Source organism: Pelecanus crispus, chromosome 1 (genome assembly GCF_030463565.1).
Source record: "Pelecanus crispus isolate bPelCri1 chromosome 1, bPelCri1.pri, whole genome shotgun sequence".
Lineage (NCBI taxonomy): Eukaryota > Metazoa > Chordata > Aves > Pelecaniformes > Pelecanidae > Pelecanus > Pelecanus crispus.
In genome coordinates this window covers 144602346-144621810 of record NC_134643.1, presented here as the reverse complement: position 1 = coordinate 144621810, position 19465 = coordinate 144602346, and the positions used below count along the sequence as shown (strand labels likewise).

At 42.3% G+C, this 19465-nt stretch overlaps 1 protein-coding gene across 1 annotated transcript; it reads right to left on the bottom strand.

Moving 5' to 3' along the window:
- Nucleotides 1-3616: 3616 nt before the first annotated feature.
- Nucleotides 3617-17320, bottom strand: GPR143 (G protein-coupled receptor 143). Its single transcript, XM_075727562.1, has 8 exons — nucleotides 17077-17320; nucleotides 15265-15374; nucleotides 12186-12280; nucleotides 10728-10820; nucleotides 10131-10240; nucleotides 8601-8709; nucleotides 5389-5506; nucleotides 3617-3916 (listed from the first exon to the last, which is right to left on the bottom strand). The coding sequence occupies exons 1-8, from the start codon at nucleotides 17318-17320 to the stop codon at nucleotides 3617-3619; spliced, it is 1179 nt and encodes a 392-aa protein (XP_075583677.1).
- Between the last annotated feature and the right edge of the window lie 2145 nt (nucleotides 17321-19465).

Here is a 19465-nt window from a genome sequence, read left to right as displayed (position 1 = left end):
ATCTTTGAGGGCTTAAAAATAGTTTTTGGTGAATGCAGAGAACACTAACTGTGTATGGTTGGATTTGACAAGCTGGCTGGGAGGTGAGGAAGGTGTTAAATAGAGGCAATTTCACTGCACTGCCCTGTATGCATAGATATCCTTTTTATGAGATTCCACTACAACAATTTTATTTCAGTGCATGGATTCAACTTTTTTTTTTTTTTTTTTTAAATTTACCTTTTTTTTCCCCCTTCAGTAAATTCAGGAAGGCTTTGTTGTGCTCTGGTATACCAAAATATAGTAAGCTAAAACTGACAATTGCTGTACTCTCAAAGCGTAGTACTTTAGCTACACATATTTTATTAGACAGTATCACGTATTTTATTAGACAGTATCTGCTCTCATTCCCTGTTTAATTCTTCTCTGAGTCACACTTTGCTGTTCCAGAGAAACAGCTGCATTCCTGCTCATGAACCAGAGAGCTGTGTGACTGTGGAAGAGAACTCCCCACAGACAGTGTAAGATGAAGACCATAGATTCTGACTGCATCTATGGACTTCAGTATTGACAAGATCTGTTCCCTGTTAACCCAAGCCATGTTTGAAATACAGCTTAGAAAACAAATATTCAGGCCAGAGAAGAGCACTTTCCACATTCACCAGAAGCAGCCTGCCAGCACACTCCTAAAAATAAGCATTTTTGAAGCAACCCTTTGTACCATCATAGGCTAGAAATCTGGATGCAGAAATGAACTCACTATGATGACTGTGCAGATCTAAATCATTGTCCAAATGAAAATTAGGACGTTTTTCTATGTGCTGATAAGCACAAGGCTCCTATCGGGAGAGGGTGGACGGCACATTTAAGAAGGTGGTGTTTGGGTCAGTGTTACAGCTATACTGTCCAGGACACGGTGTCTATAGCATGCCCTCGCTGACCCTTGCAGCACACACTCAGTTTCCCCCAAAATGAAGCCAGCTGCGGCAGCCTGAGGCTGCCCCATGACGCGTATGCAGCAAGCACAGGCAGCGGGGGCAATCGGAGGATGCACTTCAAAAGCACGCTCCTGATGGGAAGAGACGGGCACACCCTGCAACACTTGGAGAAGGCAATGCTTTGCTTGAATCGTTGAACGGTGAGGCAAGAACAAGGTCCGTGTGGGGTGAAATCAAATACAGTCATGGTTATGCATGAGCAGAATCAATTATCGCCCCATTTTAAGCCATGGAGGAATGTCTCATGTACATTGACCAGAAGCTGGGAACAGCAGGTGAGGAAACTCTCTTCACGCCTTCTTCTTTTGGAAGTTCAAAACTGCTGTTGGTTTGCTCTGCTATGCCCCATTTCATATTCTCAGTGCATCAGCATTAGCTTACTTGTCTTTAAGCTCTCAGATGAGTCCCAATCTTTCACAATGACATCCCAATACAGAGACACACCACACACATCCCAAGGACAGCCTTGAAAGAACAAGAGAAGAAGGGGATAAAAGCACAGCCCTTGCAGGAGGCTGCCCCAGTGCAGGGGTGCTCCAGCACCAGCAGCCACCCAGCACTGCTCAGGGGCTGCTCACGGCCTCAGGGGGCCAGGGCACCGCATCTGCCCTGTCCCACGAGTGCCCTGCAGTAGCGAAAGGAAGGAAGGATTTGTTGTTCAGTCCTCTCACAGGGCCTCTTGCTGCAGCCTGTCACCTCCCAAGTGCTGTCGTGCCACATGATTATTCCTGTGAAGCCAGAAGCTGTTTATTTGGTTTTAGGGTTTTGTAGCTTGGCCCACACCCTAGCATCCAAAAAGGTTTACCAACATTTCCACCTCTGCCTTTTTCCTGCTCTTTTGAACCCTCCTGTGATGAGTATTGCACTGAAAATGTGGTCTCTGTTTCATAAGGATCAATATAATCTGCTCCCAAGTCTCTGTGCTTTCTCTTCATACTTGGCTAGGAAAGAAATGACTGTGATGAAGAGAAAGGATGTGGTGATCTGCCAGTATTTCTGACAACTAGAACAGCAATATAAAACCATCAAACCACAAAGGTTTCTACAGGGCACAATGCAAGAGATTTGCTACAAACCAACCACAGCTCTGTAACGATCTGCCCAAATAATTATCGGATCATTGTTTAGCGGCTTTGTATCAAATGATTTGTTCAAGAAGGCATTTTATTTAAAATAGCAAATCAATATTTTTCTGTATAGTTTCTGCTAAGCCTCCTTCTCTAACCATCCTGGGACACCCCCAAGTAACACAGCAGCTTCAGCTTCATGTTATTATTATTGCACTAACCTTTCAGCCGTCGGTAATTTTTTTTTTTTTTTTTTTTTTACAGTAGCTGGGACTGAACTGGATTGGAAAAGAAAGGTGTGGACAGCCAATGAAGTTCAGCCAAAGTGGATGTGAACAGGATTTAAAAAATAGGTTTTGTTTGTGCCCGGCCCTGGCCATATGCTGAAGGAAGGGAGGGAGGTTACCTGGGGTCAAGGGGTTCCCCCTGTGCCGTCGGTCAAACTGTATTGGAAAGAGCTTCCAGCACAAGCAGACTTTAAATCATGCTACTTCTACTTTTGATATGAGGTTAAATGCCTGGGGTAGACACGACCATCATTTTTTCTTAACTTTCAACCAGTGTGGGGAATAGTTTGCATATTGGTACTTAGGGCACTGCACCAGAAGAGGCATGTATCTGAGAAGATAAGGAGCATGGATTTAATATCTCTTCGTTCAGCAGATCAAGACATAAAATAGAGCACACCTTAGAGAAAGGACTATTGATTCTCCTTATTCTGGTTTTTGACGAGCACTCAGATGATCTAGGTGTTTTTTGCAAATGTTATCTCTTAATGCACCTGCCCCTAACAGTCATAATCCTGTTAGATAAGGGGATAGAAGGATCAAACTGAATCCATACTAAAAAATAGTTGGAAGGGTAATTTTTGCTTGAACGAGGAGTGAACTGGAACCATTATTCTGAAGTGTTTATAGAGCCTAGACTGGGCTTGATTATTTTAAAAAAGCCTTTCAGCTCCCTAGATAAAACCAAACTGAAAATTCATATAAACAAGCTAAAAGAAGACTACATCAGTGAGATTCTACACAAACAGGGAATATTTGTGCTTCTGTCAAAGTTTGCTGTCACTAATGTTTTACCAGAATGTCAAGGATGAAAATGGTGTCTCAGAAATCCTAGAGCTGTAATTCTGGGTGAGGAATTCTATGCTGAGCAAGGCGAGCAAGGCAACACATTTAAAAACCCAGCATATTAATAGTCCATTTATTTAAACAAAAGACTCTTCTACCATATGGAGGTTACAAGAGAGATTAAAACAAAAAGGATGAAAATGAATCATAAGTAACATGCATCTTTGCAGAGATATCCTCTTTGCAGAGATATCCTCCTGCCGAAAAATCATCAGGCTTTTATACCTTTTAACACATCTCCCATAAGGTAAATGAAGACATAAACCATCATTTCTCTCCATTTCACATGCTTTCTCTCACACAAACACACACATTATAGGAAATGCCATCAAGCTACTGGGCACAAACCTAATTCCAGAGCACGCAACAGTTCACACAGTGACGTGGTTTTATGAGTCTTGACAACTTGAGAAGTGGGATGCAGCTCTGCACCTACAAACTACCAGCCCTGGTAGATGGGAGAGCTACTGGTTAACCTGTCATCACCACTAGTGTTACCTTCAGACAACATGCTTATAGCCTCATCCGTTTGCTGGCTGGCAGTTGTCGAGATCTTCTTCGAATCATGGATGTTGCTTTGGTAGTTCACTGGTGAGGGATAGGCATTTTCACCCACCGTTGATGAGGACATTGATTCCCAGGGTATTTCGCTCTTTCGCCATTTCAGGTCCACTCTCCATCCCGTCCAGCCATAGAAAGCTAATGTGAAGAGGAAGCCTTGCATCGGATTAAGAACCCCCTAGGAAAGAGAAGTGCAACAGGAGTCACACCAGCAAGGCTTCATTTTGAACTCCAGCAAAACACTTTGCATGCATTAACAACTTCCCTTTCACTGAACAACTGCTGTCTTTAAAAGATGCAATCTGCATGCAAATAAAAGCGTATGTTGTTCCCATTGCAGACACAAACAGGTCGGAGTGAAATACCACAACCTGTTGTTCCAATATGCTGAGGAATATATCCAATATCCAATATCCTAGTGAACAGTAAGCACAGCATGGTTTTCCAGCATGAGTTTTAGCTGGTCAATCCCCTGGTGTGTTTTTAACAGTTCCCACAAGCTCCAGACTTTTTTATTCACAAAAGCAAATATTACATTTTTCACTAGAAGCCAAGCCAAATATATGAGAGACACTAGTGCACACACAGAGTCAAGTTTCTTTAAAATAGCAGCAATTGATCTGTCTGGAATTGTTGCAGATTCCTGAGCCAGCGCAAATGTCCATCAAAGCAGGATGGAAAAATGGGGAGAGACACTTAAAAAAGAAAATCCCAAGTGATTTCCAAAAAAATTGTCTCTGTTCCCAGTGCCATGGGATGCTTGGCAAGTAAATGGCTTTAGCTGTTTCCATTTTTCTGATGAGAAAAGAGCAAATTATTTTTACAGCCAATTTAAAAAATAACTGAGTTCCCAGACCTGACCTCTTGCTCTGCAGGTGAGCAGGAGCAAGGTCCCTGTCACATGAATGTGTTCACTCCTTGTCAGAGGAGGAAGTGGTATCAAATCAGTTGCATCGCTTAACCCTTCAATACAAAACAGCTCAAGGGCTTAACTGGACAAAGCGTGCTCAGGCCTTACTGGTACTTAACAGCTCCAGAATAACCTCTCTTGGAAAAGGAACCTTCAATGTCACCTCTGAAATATCGCTTGTCAAATATTCCAATAGGAGAAAAGAGGGTAAGGTACAGTAAGAGGCCAGCATCTTGCAGCTATTTTTTGGTGCATTACTTTCAAGATTTTTCATGTATTTGTCCCCAAATAATTACCCAAATGTCATGATACAAGATGCAGTTATTCTTTATAATAAAGAAAACCCTAGTTACAAACAAGGAATTACCAGAAAATGTCCATTTTATTGGGGAACCTTCAGGAATCGTGAGCTAAAACTTTTTAGCTTGCATTACGGCAGAGCTTAGCAAGGTTAGACTAGAAATCAGTGTAGTGGTCTGTTCTGGATCTTAAAATGGGTAGCAATCACTCACAGAGAGAATGCATACTCCAGTAAACGGGAGAAAAAGTTGGCCTTTGGTACGTTTTTGGCAAAGTTTATATGTGAAAAGCACTCCCAGTAACCGCTCCTTCCTCTCCCTTACTTTCTGCTTTTCTTCCTTGAGTTTCAGAGTGTTTATATCCCCCCAAATCATAAACCACCCACTACACCAGTCTTATAAAAGTAATTTCTAAGACTAAGCAATTTGTGGCTGAACTACCATTATAATCCATGTGATCAGTGCAGCACTTCTGATGTTTTTCAGGAGCATTTCATTGATGTCTGGCTGCATTTCGAGGTAGAACAAAAGGCTCTCGTTGATGATATTGGATGACCAGCTATTGCAGGAATAAAGAGGAAAAGAACAAGACAGTTTCACATATATGTGTATGTCTATGTAAAATATGCTTTACTTTCATATTATAGAAATTAGGATCACTAATAAGGAGAGTGAGATTTTTTTAATGTTAAGTCTCAATCTGAAGGGACCAGTAGGTTTCTGAGATCAAAAACCAGACACTTACCTGCTAGACCAGGCCTAAACAAAGAAATCAATATAACAAACAAACAAACAAGAACCTGATCATTTGAGCTTGCTGCAGAACAGTAAATTGCAGGATAAAATTGAGATGATAAACAACTGTGATTCTTAACGAGAACATCCTGAATGGTGACTTCTTTTGCTTGTGTGGCCTGGTTTCAGCTGGGACAGAGTTAATTTTCTTCCTAGTAGCTGGCATAGTGCTGTGTTTTGGATTTAGTAGGAGAATAATGCTGATAACACACTGATGTTTCAGTTGTTGCTAAATAGTGCTTACTCTCTAGTCAAGGACTTTTCAGCTTCCCATGCTCTGCCAGGTGCACAAGAAGCTGGGAGGGGGCACAGCCAAGGTAGTTGATCCAAACTGACCAAAGGGCTATTCCATACCATATGACGTCATGCTCAGTATAGAAACTGGGGGGGGGGGGGGGGGGTTGGCTGGGGGACAGCAATTACTGCTTGGGGACTGGCTGGATATCAGTCAGCAGGCAGTGAGCAATTGCATTGTGCATCACTTATTTTGTATATTATTATTATTTCTTTTTTTCCCCTTCCTTTTCTGTCCTATTAAACTCTCTTTATCTCAACCCATGAATTTTACTTTTTTTTTTCCAGTTCTCTCCCCCATCCCACTGGGGAGGGGAAGAGTGAGTGAATGGCTGTGTGGTGTTTAGCTGTCTCCTGGGTTAAACCACAACATTGTGTCTTAAAACGATAGTGGTCACAGATAAGGAAACTAAATATATGCTTGGATATTGTAAAAGGCTGCAGAAACTCTAGCTGAAGTTAAAATTTCAGGGTTAGATTACAGCAGACTTTCAAAATGTACATAAAACCCCTACAAAACAGAACCAAAGTTGACTTTAATATCCTTGGAAATGCCATCAACTTTTTGGAATAAAGGTAATTTCTGTTTCTAAAGAAGGATAAGCAAAATCAAACCTCATCCTGTGAAAGAAGCTGAGGTTATTCTACACTAAATAAAGCTGTTACAGCTGTAAATGGCTGTAACTTCTTACGACTCCTAAACAGTCAGAGCAGCATTTCTTTATAGTTCTACTGCCGTGTCAGAAAGGAAACTATCAGCCGTCCGTGTCATACTTACTGAAGGGGTTTACACCTGCCCTTCCTGCAGTTATCACAGTGTAAACCTCCTGCTCTCCCTTCCCAAATCTGCAGGCATCTCTTCCACCCCATGTTGCCCTAACCTGCTGTCTTTGACTAACTCACCTCATATTTGACCTCTGGGATGGAAGGGCGTCTTCCCTAAGCTTCTCGGATGGGACTGCCTCAGTCTTTCCCTACAGTAACCTTTGAGAGAGTTTCTACGCTCTAAAGCCTATGTTTTATCAGGAGAACAAAATCAAAAACTAGAGTCGTGATTCTTTTTTTAATAGGAAAGCCCAGAATGAGACAGAATGGCAATAAACAAATGTCCCCACTGTGTCCTTGGGGAATTGGTCCGTCCTTTCATGCTTGCTCCCGGACCAGCAAGCTGGCCACCATTCCTTAGGTTGCAACACACTTCTGTGGTGCCTCTGGGCTCCAGAATAAGGCTCACTCTTTCCACACCCCTGGAAGCCTGGCTAAATCTCTGCTCCCTATTATTTTAACAGTTTCCAGGAAGCCACGCTGCAGGTTTGTTCACTGCTCTCTCTCTGCCCGACTCCCACTGGCTACCCCACCCTTCGCACTAGAAACCTCTCTCCCGAGCCAAGCGGACTCTGTTATTCCCCAAGAAAAGACAATCATTTCCTTCCAGAGCGCTCCAGTATACAGCAGCCAGGAGAAGATAAAAAGGCAGTCTTTCTCCCTGCTCAGACTTTTAAAGCAATGCAACATGCATTAATGTACCTGCAAACAAAAAAGTTAAGTATTTGTAGAGACCGTGAAGTTTGTCCAAGTCATTTCACTACTCCAGGACCGTTTCCTTCCTCCCCCTGTCACTTGTGTTACCCATGTAGGTACTAAACACTTCACAGCAGTGCTAGGTCACTGCACAGACCCTCGCAGAGGGGATCACCACCCCTTCTGGTGCCTTTATTGCTGCGTGATAATTGTGAGATTGCAGTAAAAACTGTTTCCTCCAAAAGCAGGCCCTACTTCAGCTCACTTTTGCTGTGTGCATCCAGTACCTCTGGTTCCAGTCACCACTCCACTGGATGGTGCTGCTGGAGCTGAGGCACAAGAATTTGGGGATGAGGTGTGTACCCTCCCTCCTTCCCCACTCCCTTTGTTCCCTCCCTCCTCTCCTCCCTCTCTCTTTCCTGTCCTACCCCAAAATACTATTTTCATGGAAGAAGATGGGATATTAAAACAAAGATTAAATGATCAGAAATTTCACACCTAATCATATGGAGATTTCTTTTCTGGCATATAACCCTGTATTTCCAGTCGATATCCATGCTTTTTTCACACACTTGGGATCTGCAGACCACAGAGGTGGCTGCGTTATACAGTCATAGTCAGGGCCATAAAGGCAGTCTTAGAAGCATATTTAGTGTCAGTTTTCAGCGATGTGTTTGGTGACAAGAGACTCTGAGAAATCTTGATTACAGAAAGCCGTCTATCAGCCCACAGTGCTGGGGAGCTGCTGCTCCAGACAGCTTTAGTCTATGCCCAACGTTTTTTTTTTTTTTTTTTGGCTATTGTTTCTTGGGGTTGTTGTCTTCCTGTTGGTTAAACATTTTTATCATTTCCTTGCAGCCTCGTGATGCTACAGGAGTGATTCAGCTACTCCATGAACTAGTTTAGAACTACTCCTTCCTTAGACACCTTCCCTTCCAAGCATAAAGACAAACAAATGAGGCAACCCATCAGACTCTGTTCTTGTCCCTGACCCTCTCCAGCTGGGAAAAAGGCAGTTTAAAACAAAATAATGCACCTCTTACCAAATAACGAATACCAGCATAATTTTGAAGAAGCGGATCTGGATCTCTGTCCCCAGACGTCTTTCATTCTCTGTGTAAATCCCTTGCCTCCCTTTCAGTAAGGAGGCAACTGCAAAGTATACAATTATATTCATTAATATACATGTATCTTGTTAGTTATAGGCATAAGGATCCAGAAGATAGATGTCTGTAAAGAGGGAAGAGAGGAACGGATGGATTTGTCTCCAGCAGCAGTTCAGAAGCTGGAAGGACCATCACCAAGGAATCTCACATAACAAAAAAGTTAAGTATTTGTAGAGACTGTGAAGTTTGACCGTGTCATTTCACTACTAGCCTAATACCAAAGGAAAAGAAGTACATCCATTATGGATTCCTAAAATGAGTGATAACCCACCAGCTGGTTTTTCTTCTTTCAATCCCACTGAAAATAGAAAATAGTATGGGTAACATACTTTTCTTTTATCATAAAAGGTAGTGCTTACAACATCTGTATAATGTGTGATATAATGACATATTTATTATGTGATGCTTAGACTAAAATAGAATACATTCTATCCTATTACGCATGTTATATTTCATTGTGCAATCGATACAGCATTGGCTACACCTCTAAAACTTGAAGGTGTAATGTCAGCAAAAATAGACAGGTATGCCACATGCTGTGCAGATATCACAAGGAATATACATATCCACAAACACAAATATACTCAATGTGTATTTTCCCATAAAAAGAGCAATTTTTTACAGGAACAACTTTTTAAAGGAACAACTGTTCCTTTGAAAATGTGTATTACTGAGGGATGCAGGATGGATGGGGTGAAGACTGAAGTGAGAATACAAGATCTTCTGTTGCTGTTTTTATATATTCAGTGTGTAGATGGTAAGTCTGAATTCAGGTACTGTGAACATCCAGCACTGGTCATATTACATGCAAAGAATGCATTGAATCTGTGGCTTTTTTTCAGTCTCATTTCTTTAAAGCACTGGATAATGAATTAAGTGGGAACTTCATGATCCCATCTGAGTTGTGTACAGTTCACATTTGTTTCATAATCTCAGAATCAGGACTGACAAAATTCTGATCATATTTTATTATTTATTTAGCTCCAGGGCTGCCAAGAAGTTAAATCAACTATCAGATCTCACCAACGTTATCTTTAAACCAGAATAAATTACATTCCAGAGTCCAGGTTGGTACCAGTACTACAGTAGAGTTAAGCATCCTCTATACACTTCCTCAAATACTTTAAATCAAGAGTAATTTAGGAACATAGAAACACCTTTGCCAATCTGCAATAGAGATTTATAACAGCATAGCTCGAGTATGTCATCAGAGTGTGCCTCTAGGGCAAATTTCCCATCAAGATGGTATCTTCATTTCAATAGGCAACTCCCTCCTATCCTTTGCTGCATCCTTATGATTTAATGAGGAGCTATCCCACGTCACTAAATACACAGGTATGACTTTTTACAGTATTGTTATGTTGCTAAATAGCACATACTGATTGATGCTGGCCATTAGGAACATACCTGCCGATACTGTCCTCCTAAACAGGATTGGGTTGACCACCAGCACTAGCAGGAGTGGGACATAGGTTGTGATGTAATGTGGGATTGCATGCTCCAAGCCATTTTCACAGCTGAGAAGAAATCATTAACAGCTTATGCACTTTTTTTCCACAGCTGACAGTTCCTGTTTTTCTATCTATGTCACCTTTAACTTAAAAAATAAAAAGAATGAGGCAAACATGCTAAACTTTTAATTCACAGACCTTCACTGCCAGTTCACATGGGGGGACAGCTGATTTTTAACATGCACTATCTGTGCATTTTTCTCAAATTTAAAGGAACAAATACAAAGCTAAAACCAGGAGTGGGAGAACAGTGGCTCATAGCAGAAGCTGTATCACAGCCCTGCGGCATGCCCAAGTGCCTGTATTGCCTGGCATATTTCTTCAGGGCCCCCCTGAAACCCAGGCAGGTATTTCTAGAATACTCAGTGGGGCATGCTCGTCAAAGATTAAAAAAGCCCAACATTTGGACGTCTGGCTCTAAAGCTGACCGAAAGACGCACAAATGACCAGAGAGCCCTATGATTTCGCAGCCTGTTCCCGGAGCCCTGCTTACCTGGAGAGAGAAGGGTAGTAAAGCAGTGCAATTCCCTCCACGCAGAGCATCACCGCGAGGCCCCACGTCATCATGTGGTACAGCACAATCGTACTGCAGGCACCAAACGGGACAGGCGTAACTAAAGATACCAAACCTCCCACTTTCCACATTGCAACATAAAAATAGGGCCCTCACTGAAACAGAGCTTTACAGATACGAAATGGTGCAGAACGACACTGGCAGTACATTAAACTAAGGAAAGCAGGTGGGGCGGAGCCGGGGGGGGCCCTCAGAAAAAGGATGAGCCAAAGCGGCTGTTCAGGCTTGCACACAGAAGTCCTGTGTCCTCCAACCTGTAGGGTAGAAAGCCTTTCCCTTGCCCCCAAATCTCCAGAAGGAACCCCTGCATCCTTTGTTTCTCCTGCAGAGAGCGAATTAGGGGCTTAAAACTTAAGAATGGTGCCAAACAGCCAAATAAACCACCCTTCTGTAATTTGCAGAGAATTATGTTTAACTTTCAGAGTTGGATGCTGCTCCCATCTTAGGGACATTCAGATCTGTGTGTGTAGAAAGTCTTCTGTTGTTTACTCTGATCTTAGAATCAAGCCCAAATATACGTGATTATTTTTGGTTAACAGGGATGGCAGAAGGAGGTAGGTCCCCACTGTTTCAGACTAGAACGATGGGACTTCACAAAATCAGGTTTATCCTCCACAGGCTGAAGTTAACTCAAAAATCCCTATTTTGATAACATCTGCCAGACACACCATGCCTCCAGTATCTGACTGTTCCGTATCATCTGAGATGTTGTCTCACATAATTCCATGCTTAGCAGTAGCAACTGACAGTCCTTTTGCCCTTCTAACAACCAACTTAGAAATACCTTATATTTTCCATCTGGCATTAAAGCATTGTACTTTCCAAAGGGTTTAGGTTCTTACGTTACAGGCATTGCAGAAAAATGTATAGTAAATACATATCATTCTTCTTAAAAAATTTAAAAATGTGATCAGAAGCATAATAATGACAACACTGAGAAGCAGATAAAATAGAAATACTGAGAAAAAAACCTGGAGAATGAACTATATGAAATTCAGCACTTTCCCCCCTCCCATTTTGTTATTTTCCGGATAACACTTTTTTTGCTGCAAGAATCAATTTCAGGTACCGAGTAGGGACAAAAATAGTTATCTTGCCGCAATAAAGGTTATAAAGCCCAATCTACTCCCTATTTTTCCAAAGGTTAAATTAGTTCAGTTGCATTTAAATTTCAGTTGGACATAAACAAATCAATATCTGAGCATTGCCCTGGCAATTTAAGCACTTAGCACACCACTCATCCATATCACTACCTGGTAACTGTATGAACATCAGGTGTTTGTACAAACCTCACTTATACACTTAGATAGCTGTAGACAAACATGGACATACACTGTTGGAAGGAAAATAACAAATTCAGAGCTTTAAATCTGGTACCTCAGTCCAGCTGATCTTCTTACCACCAAGTAAGAATCAACGGCATAGCAAAACAACCACCAGAAGCCAGCGCTATATAACAGCTGGATCCACATCTGCAGGGAAAAAAATGCCAAATGTCACAGCTGCTTCTCAAGTACCCCTGGGGACAGGGGAGGGACTCAAACCTTTAGCCTAGTGATTTCTTCTTGAAATGTGTGTATTTTCCAGCTGAGATTATGAAGTATGAAATCTTACTCAAAATCACAGGAACAGCATTGCTGTAGCCAACACATCAAGTCATAGGTAAATTGAACGGCATTTGCTTTCACAGCTTATTCTGTTCTTTAGAAAACCTGTTATTTACCTCTCCAGTCCTAACCCTCAATGTGAGGGAAGCCCAAAGAAATTTATAGTGAGGATGTTTTAATTTTAGGTTAAAATTTTAGTAGTTTCTCAGTAGCTGAAGCATGAAAATGTAACTGAGGCCAGTCATCACCATAGTGTGCCTATGCATCGCGGCTTCTGCGTGTGACAGGCATTTTCTCCATGCACAAGAACCAGATTCAGGGAATGATTATTAAGAAAAAAATGTCATTAACAAAAATATCACTCACCCTCTGGAAAAATTATCTATACTGAACTTCCTGACTGCTTTCTTCAATAAAAATCCAAAGGAAACAGGTTCAAGTCAAGTTAAATTCCACAGTGTTCATGAACTGACACTATGCATTTTTCCCATGAGCCTATATAAGATGTGGCCTTTCTTTGCTGCTATTTATAAATTCCAGATTTCTTCCCCATAGGAGCTGGCTCTTTGTAATAGTCTTGAACTATTTTAATATTCAGATTACCTTCCCTCTGAGCCCTCTTTCAGTTCGTATCTGAATATCCTTTATCACAGCTCCATAGTACCATCATTTTACAGCTGGAAACCAACATACTTGTTACTGAGCCAAACATCAGTGAATAGAGATCTACCATTCCCTCCTCCAAAAGGCAAATCAAGCTGGGAAATATTTCCTTTCACCATGGGTGTAGACCCTGCCTCTAGTCATTTGGGGCACGAATTATTCAGTGTTTAATTCAAACACCATGACATTTTCCTAGTGCACAGGAGCCAGAAAATAAAATTCCAGTCTTCCTTCTAATGCACTTTGCCCATAGCACTCAGCATGTGACTTCATCGGCATTTTTACATATTTGCTGCAGTTGAAAAATGCACAATTTACTATACATAAACACACACATGCAAAAATAAACTGTGGGGTCTTCCCACCCAAAAAATCCAACATAGACAAGACTGTGTCCAAAAATAATATAAATCAGATGCACTTAAAACCAAACTCTTCACATGCTATCTCACTTTTTAGCAAAATTACACATCTTGCTACAGTGCTTGAGAGGGTACACGTCTGCAGACCAGAGGGTGTTATTCAAAGGAGATGCCTAAAGGCCTCACTATTTGGAGTTTGTATTGGCTTGTGGTTGAGTGAAATAAAACAATAGTACTAAAAGAAAAATAAAATAGAATCAGAAACATTTTATTAACTCACACAAGAATATGTTAGGGGAAGTGAGTGGAAGGAGGGTTATTTTTCATTCCAATATAATTAAATCTAAATTTAGCAAGTGACTCAAATTACAGCACTTTGCTGGAGCCCAAGAAAGGGAAAATAAAAATTGTGGTAGACCGCTATGCTGCTCACCACCTAACCTGAGATCCAAATGAAAACCAAACAGTCTGCATATCGTATCTTTGTCACTGTTTAAAAACACTATTTTTTTGTGTTAAGGGCCAGAAGGGAAATTTAAGACATAGGGAAATGTGGGTTTTGAGTAGGATGTTCTTGCTACTAGATGTTGATGTTGCTCGTATCCTCTTCCTCAAAGAAAAAAAACCCAACATTTGCATCTAACAAGCAAAACTTAAACATGTAGGACAGAATTGAGAATTGATAGATGCGTACAGCTGATATTTGCTTCTATGGCACAACACTCATGTCTGAAATTGTCATTATATAGGCATATAAGGTACAGTAAGTTCAATATGGCACATACTGTTTTATTTAAAAACTACTGGAGCTGAATAATTTTATTTACATGCAGCATATCCTCTTCTATATTGTAAACTTTGAACTGTAAAGCTAATACTGTTATTGCTCATGCATGAATTCATTGCATGTTCCTACTGAATTTGGGTAAAGTGATGATTTCTCTGTCTTATTTGTCATTCACCATGTTTTGGTAAAAAACATGGCCTTTTTTCTTGCACAGTAAACTCAAATTATGTGTCTCAGACAGTACTGTGATTGTAATATTTGAAACTGAGTTTTAACGTGCGCTTTTGGAATGCATTTACATTTTCTTATTCTTGCATTTTAATCTAGAAGATACTTAATTAGACTTGGCCAGATGTGGTCATTGAATGGCCATATAAGCAGCAATCTGAGCTGTAATCCTACATGGCAGGGACAGACCTTCTGCCAGCAGCTTTGCGTCTTTGGGTATATTTATCCTGTAGTCCCGCTGTGTCTAAAACACACACTGTCAGGCCGCAAAGGCTAATTTCAGCTACCCGAGTTGCTGTTTTCCGTTGGCGCCCACTGCCGCTGCGCAGGCTGTAACTTCTGCTGGAGAAGGTGGGCAGATACCCTCGCGCTGCGGGTGCGACGGAGCCGCCGCGGCATTAGCGATGCTGTGCCAGCACAAACCAAACCGGAGGTTTCACAGCCCATTCGGGAATGTCTATGCCCTTGTGCCTCCATATCCCTGACCTCGGTACAGGCGTGCCCTCCGCTATCCCAGCAGTCCTGTGACGAGCGGGTACTACAAAAGGCTTGGGACCAGCCTGGCCCGCGCTGCCCCGCGTTCTCACATGCCCCGTGCGGCACCTAGCACCCTGCCCGCCCCGACCCAGGCTTTCAGAGGGAGGCATGTATGCACTTGCAGGGGTGTGGCAGAAGCTGAAACCATCATATCCGCGCTCTGACTCACAGCCGAATTTCCTTTCGGACACAGTGGTTTGCCTTTCAGACGCCCCTCGCAGAGGGACTGTCAGCCGGCAGCGGGAGGAAGGGGAGACGATCTCTGAACCTACCGCGCTCCCCACGCAGAAAGCAGAGGGCCACACGTTGGTCCCGTTCACCACAGAAATGTTAGCTATGAAGCCTGGGAAGCCTAGCCATACACTTGACCTGAAGATCATACCTAAAGAAAAAAAATGTATTAATGCTTTGAATCTGCCGGCGTGATTTGAGTCACATGCTTCTCCCCAGCCACATATTTCACATCGCAGCCCAGATTTTGTGCGTCCACAGGAAGGCTACGGCTGCAGAGGAGCACAGCAGGAACAACTGCGCTATTTAGAAATCAGCGTAATGGCTCAGGGAAAGTAGCCCCAAGAGTCTGAAGCTGCTGGGACTTGAAATGTTATGTAGATTAAAATCTCACTCACTTACAGATACTGTCATGCACTTCCCTAAAATAAATTGGGTAGCATTTAACAGATTGACATAAACCAGTAACTAACTATTTACAATTTTACCAGCATATATTCATATGCTAATGTTCATTTCTCTATAATCCCTCATTGCAGAAAAAAGTTATTTCCCACTTTTCGCTGTCTTCATTTTTACAAGCAGCTCTTTTCCTCCCTGTCACAAGACTGAACAAAGCAGAGCTTCAGAATTAGGTGAGAACAATACCCTTTTTTTTTAAAATGAACTTCCAGCTTGTTAGTGAGATTTTCTGGGTTTGCTTGAAATAGGCATTAAAGCACCAACATACAGCAGAACAAACCCACCAGGTTTCCCAACAAGAGAGAATGGTTTCCCACCCACCAAAGCGAGTCTAATTCAAAGACAATGATGGATAAATAGTTTGGGTTTGCCAGTGAAAGGGAGAAAAATAACTTTAGCTATTGCTGGCCTCATCTGACTGAAAGGACCTTTTCCAGGTGAATACACACACGTTTTTTCCATAGCTCTTTTCCTTTATTTCCCCCGCTATCATTCTCTTTAATATTGGTACTTATTATGTACTGTGAAAGAACCTGGCTAGGTATGAAAGGGGAAAAGACCTGAAATCCTACTCCCCCCCAGGCAGCGAGGGAGACTTCCAAAACGGCACTACTTCTGTTATCTAATGTGAAGGAAAAATGTTATTGTAGAAACAAACTCATCCTGTATTTTCATAGCATGTGTCATGGTAATTTATACCTGATTTGGCAGTAAATGCTATAGACTGACGGGACAGATTTAGACACATTAGTTTCATTTTGACTCATGAGTTTTGTTTTATTCTCTGTTGTTTTATTCCTCCAGCCTATCGGCCAGGGCCCAGGCAGCAGCTTGTCCTTGATAAGGGAGCTTCGCTCGCATTTCAAAAGCCTGTGTCCAGCATGATCTGTGTACAGCTGCAATTCAAACTTGTTTGCTGTCGATGTGATGTGCCCAGAGAAGTGGCTGGCACATGAACAAGCCAGCAAACTTGGTCTGAGAGGATTTAAAGACATATAGGAAGCGTGTTTCAAATGTAGTCCTAAGGACTACTAAGCCCAACTCGGCTAAGTGTTTGATGTCTGTGTTAGTTTTAAATGTGCTGCCTTGCCTCCACTTTTATGCCTTACTCTGAGAACCAGTCACTGTTCTGGATTTTAGTTTGTTTTAAAGCGGAGATTTTGGTGTAGATTTGTCAAGAGCTTTTACTTCTAAAATATAACTATTAAACAAGACCTTCCTCCCCCAGAGGCCCACCATTTTCTGATTTCACTTAGCCCAAATCTTCCTGTGAATACAATCAGCATATTTCCCTCAGAAATCTCTGTTGTCCATTCACCAGCTTCATTTGGCTATGAAGAGCAACAAGAGCCTGCTACAGCAAGGGTGAGGGACATCAAGCTGGCGCTTACCTAAGCCACCAAGGATGTCACAAATGGAGATAAGGAGAAGGATGGTGGAAGAGGAGGAGGCTTTGGGCATCTTCCGCAGGCTCTGTCCTTTCTTTGGCAGGAGCTGCAGGATGGTCAGTAGCAGACTGACCGAGGCGCTGCCAATGCAAACTCCACAGAAGACCTCAGGCTGGAAGTTCATCACTAGCTGTGTAGCTGCATCCCGGTTTGGGCAGCAGTAGGTTTCTAACCTGGGAGAAGCCATGAAGCGTCCGGCTGCTGGAGGGGCCCCACGAGCAGAAGAAAATGTTGCTGCTTCCCCAAGGCAGCGTTCACTTTTTCTTCACCCTCCCCATTAGTCCTCAGTGGTGAGAATCGCGCGATTGACGGATCATGTGCTGCTGCTGCTGCTGGAAGTAAATCCCCTAGAGCTGCCTTTCTCAGCCTCTCCTAGCAAGGAGATCAGCTCCGAACAAGAAAACACAGTGTAATCTGAAACATGCCCCATGCTTGCTCAGAGCCATTGGCAACAGTTCACTCACATATTTCTGCTTGCACAGTGTGTGATACAGGAAGACTTAAACTCACCAGAGCATTGAAGATGGTTTAAAATAAATAAGGATGCAGATACCAAAGGAGAAGCATTACATTTTAATTGTGTTTCTCTTTAGCCCCATCCCACGCAGCACCCTTTAATTACTGCAAACGAATTAAAAAGATGAGTCCAGACACAAGCAGTCCCGGCCTTTATAGGGAGGAGCAGGGCTATAAATCCACACCCTAACCCAAATCTAAATTTTAGTGATCCAACCCACCCATCCCTGTCACTAAAATTAGAAACATTATATCCTATCACTGTAGAAAGAGATTACATTTAGGCAGACAATATTAACCTCATCCTATTTAAACCTCAAGCACAAAAAGTCTGTACTGTCTGTGTTGGATCAGCTGGACATGGAAAATTCCAGGACTTTTGATTTCTCAAGAATATTTTTCTTTTTTTTTTTTTATTTGGTAAGGGTTTAATATAAAACCAGGAATTTGGCCTGTAATATTTGGTTTTACTTTATAAGCTAGATGATATCCTTTAACTCAGGGGTCCTATTAGACACAGCAGCAAATACTTGCAATCCTAAATACCAAAATTAACTCTGCCCTCTCAGCTGAGTTTCAAACTCCTTGTGTCAGCCTTTGCCCCTCCAGAAAACTTGTTTGTAGGAACATGTTCAGGAAATACAGGAGGGAGCATTGCCAACATACTTGAAATGAACTGGCTGTTAAACACCGCAGTCATGGATTTTATAATTAGTCCTTGTAAGAACAAATGACCTAGCCTTTTATTTTTTTTCCAATAGCCCAGCTTATAATTTTAGCAGAAATTATGAAGGCCTGATGAATGACAGTGGGATGTTTTGTGTGCAGAGGTTATAAAACACAGGGGCTTCAGCCAGTATGCTTGCCCTCAGTAGAGAAAACAGGAGTAAAATGGTATCTGCCGCATTCTCCATTATGCAAGACTCCTTATACACTTGATCCCAGTGCAAGAACGAACCCCACCAAGCTCATCAGCCCACTGACTACTGGTGGGGGCCGTGCAGCCTCCCGGTGCGGGACGGCCGTGGCAGGGCTTGGGTGGCAGCTGGAGCCCCAGCTGCCAGGCACATCGCGCGTCCACCCAGCCTGCTCCCAGGGAACTGCCCAGTGCTCTGCCCGCGCTACGTTACCCGGAGAGCAGGATGTTAGCTTGCAGATTCAGGCTCCTACACACAGGTCTCCATACATCGGCAAGGTGTCTGAACTCTGTAATAGGAATTTAAGCATGCGCGTCATTAAAGACTCTGAAATGCAGGCAGCTGAGTTTGAAGCTGAGTGTTACCTGGACGTTTTTGCTGCTTTCCAGCCTGAAGAGATTTTCCTGCTCCACGGATGAGGACAGGTGACTGACCTGTATGTTGCAATCCTATGTTTTGTTAGTACCACGTATACAAAAATACACTGGGGACAGCAAGGTTGAGAACCAGATTGCCCTCCTCCAGAAATACAAACTCTTGTTGAGGTAAAGGACAACACCTACTGACAACAAGGCTCTGTTGTCAGTACAAGGATGGGACTCCTCAGGCTTCATTCCACCTCTGCTAGAGCAGCAATGATGGAGTTGCCACCTCTCTGTCAAGATACTGCATTGCAGTCTACCTGGCTACTAAAGAACAAAAATGACAATGATTCCACAGAGACAGATTATTATTTAAAATAAAGCCATCATATACCACATAAACAATGCAAATACCTATAAATTGAAACAAATGATGATGTTTGCTCTCATTTGAAGGTAAATTTATATTGCCTGGATTATACCTAGAACAGCAAAACTTAGATTATTAGACAGAAAGAGAAACTGAAGACTTTCATT

Bases quoted from the DNA above. Each gene is read 5' to 3' on its own strand.
- GPR143 (XM_075727562.1), bottom strand. From the start codon at position 17,320: ATGGCTTCTCCCAGGTTAGAAACCTACTGCTGCCCAAACCGGGATGCA. The intron at 12,281-15,264 runs GTAGGTTCAGAG...TTTTCCCTGCAG, and splicing joins CTTTCTGCGTGGGGAGCGCG to ATGTGGATCCAGCTGTTATA. The intron at 3,917-5,388 runs GTAGTTCAGCCA...TCTCTTTCCTAG, and splicing joins TGATCACATGGATTATAATG to GGGGTTCTTAATCCGATGCA.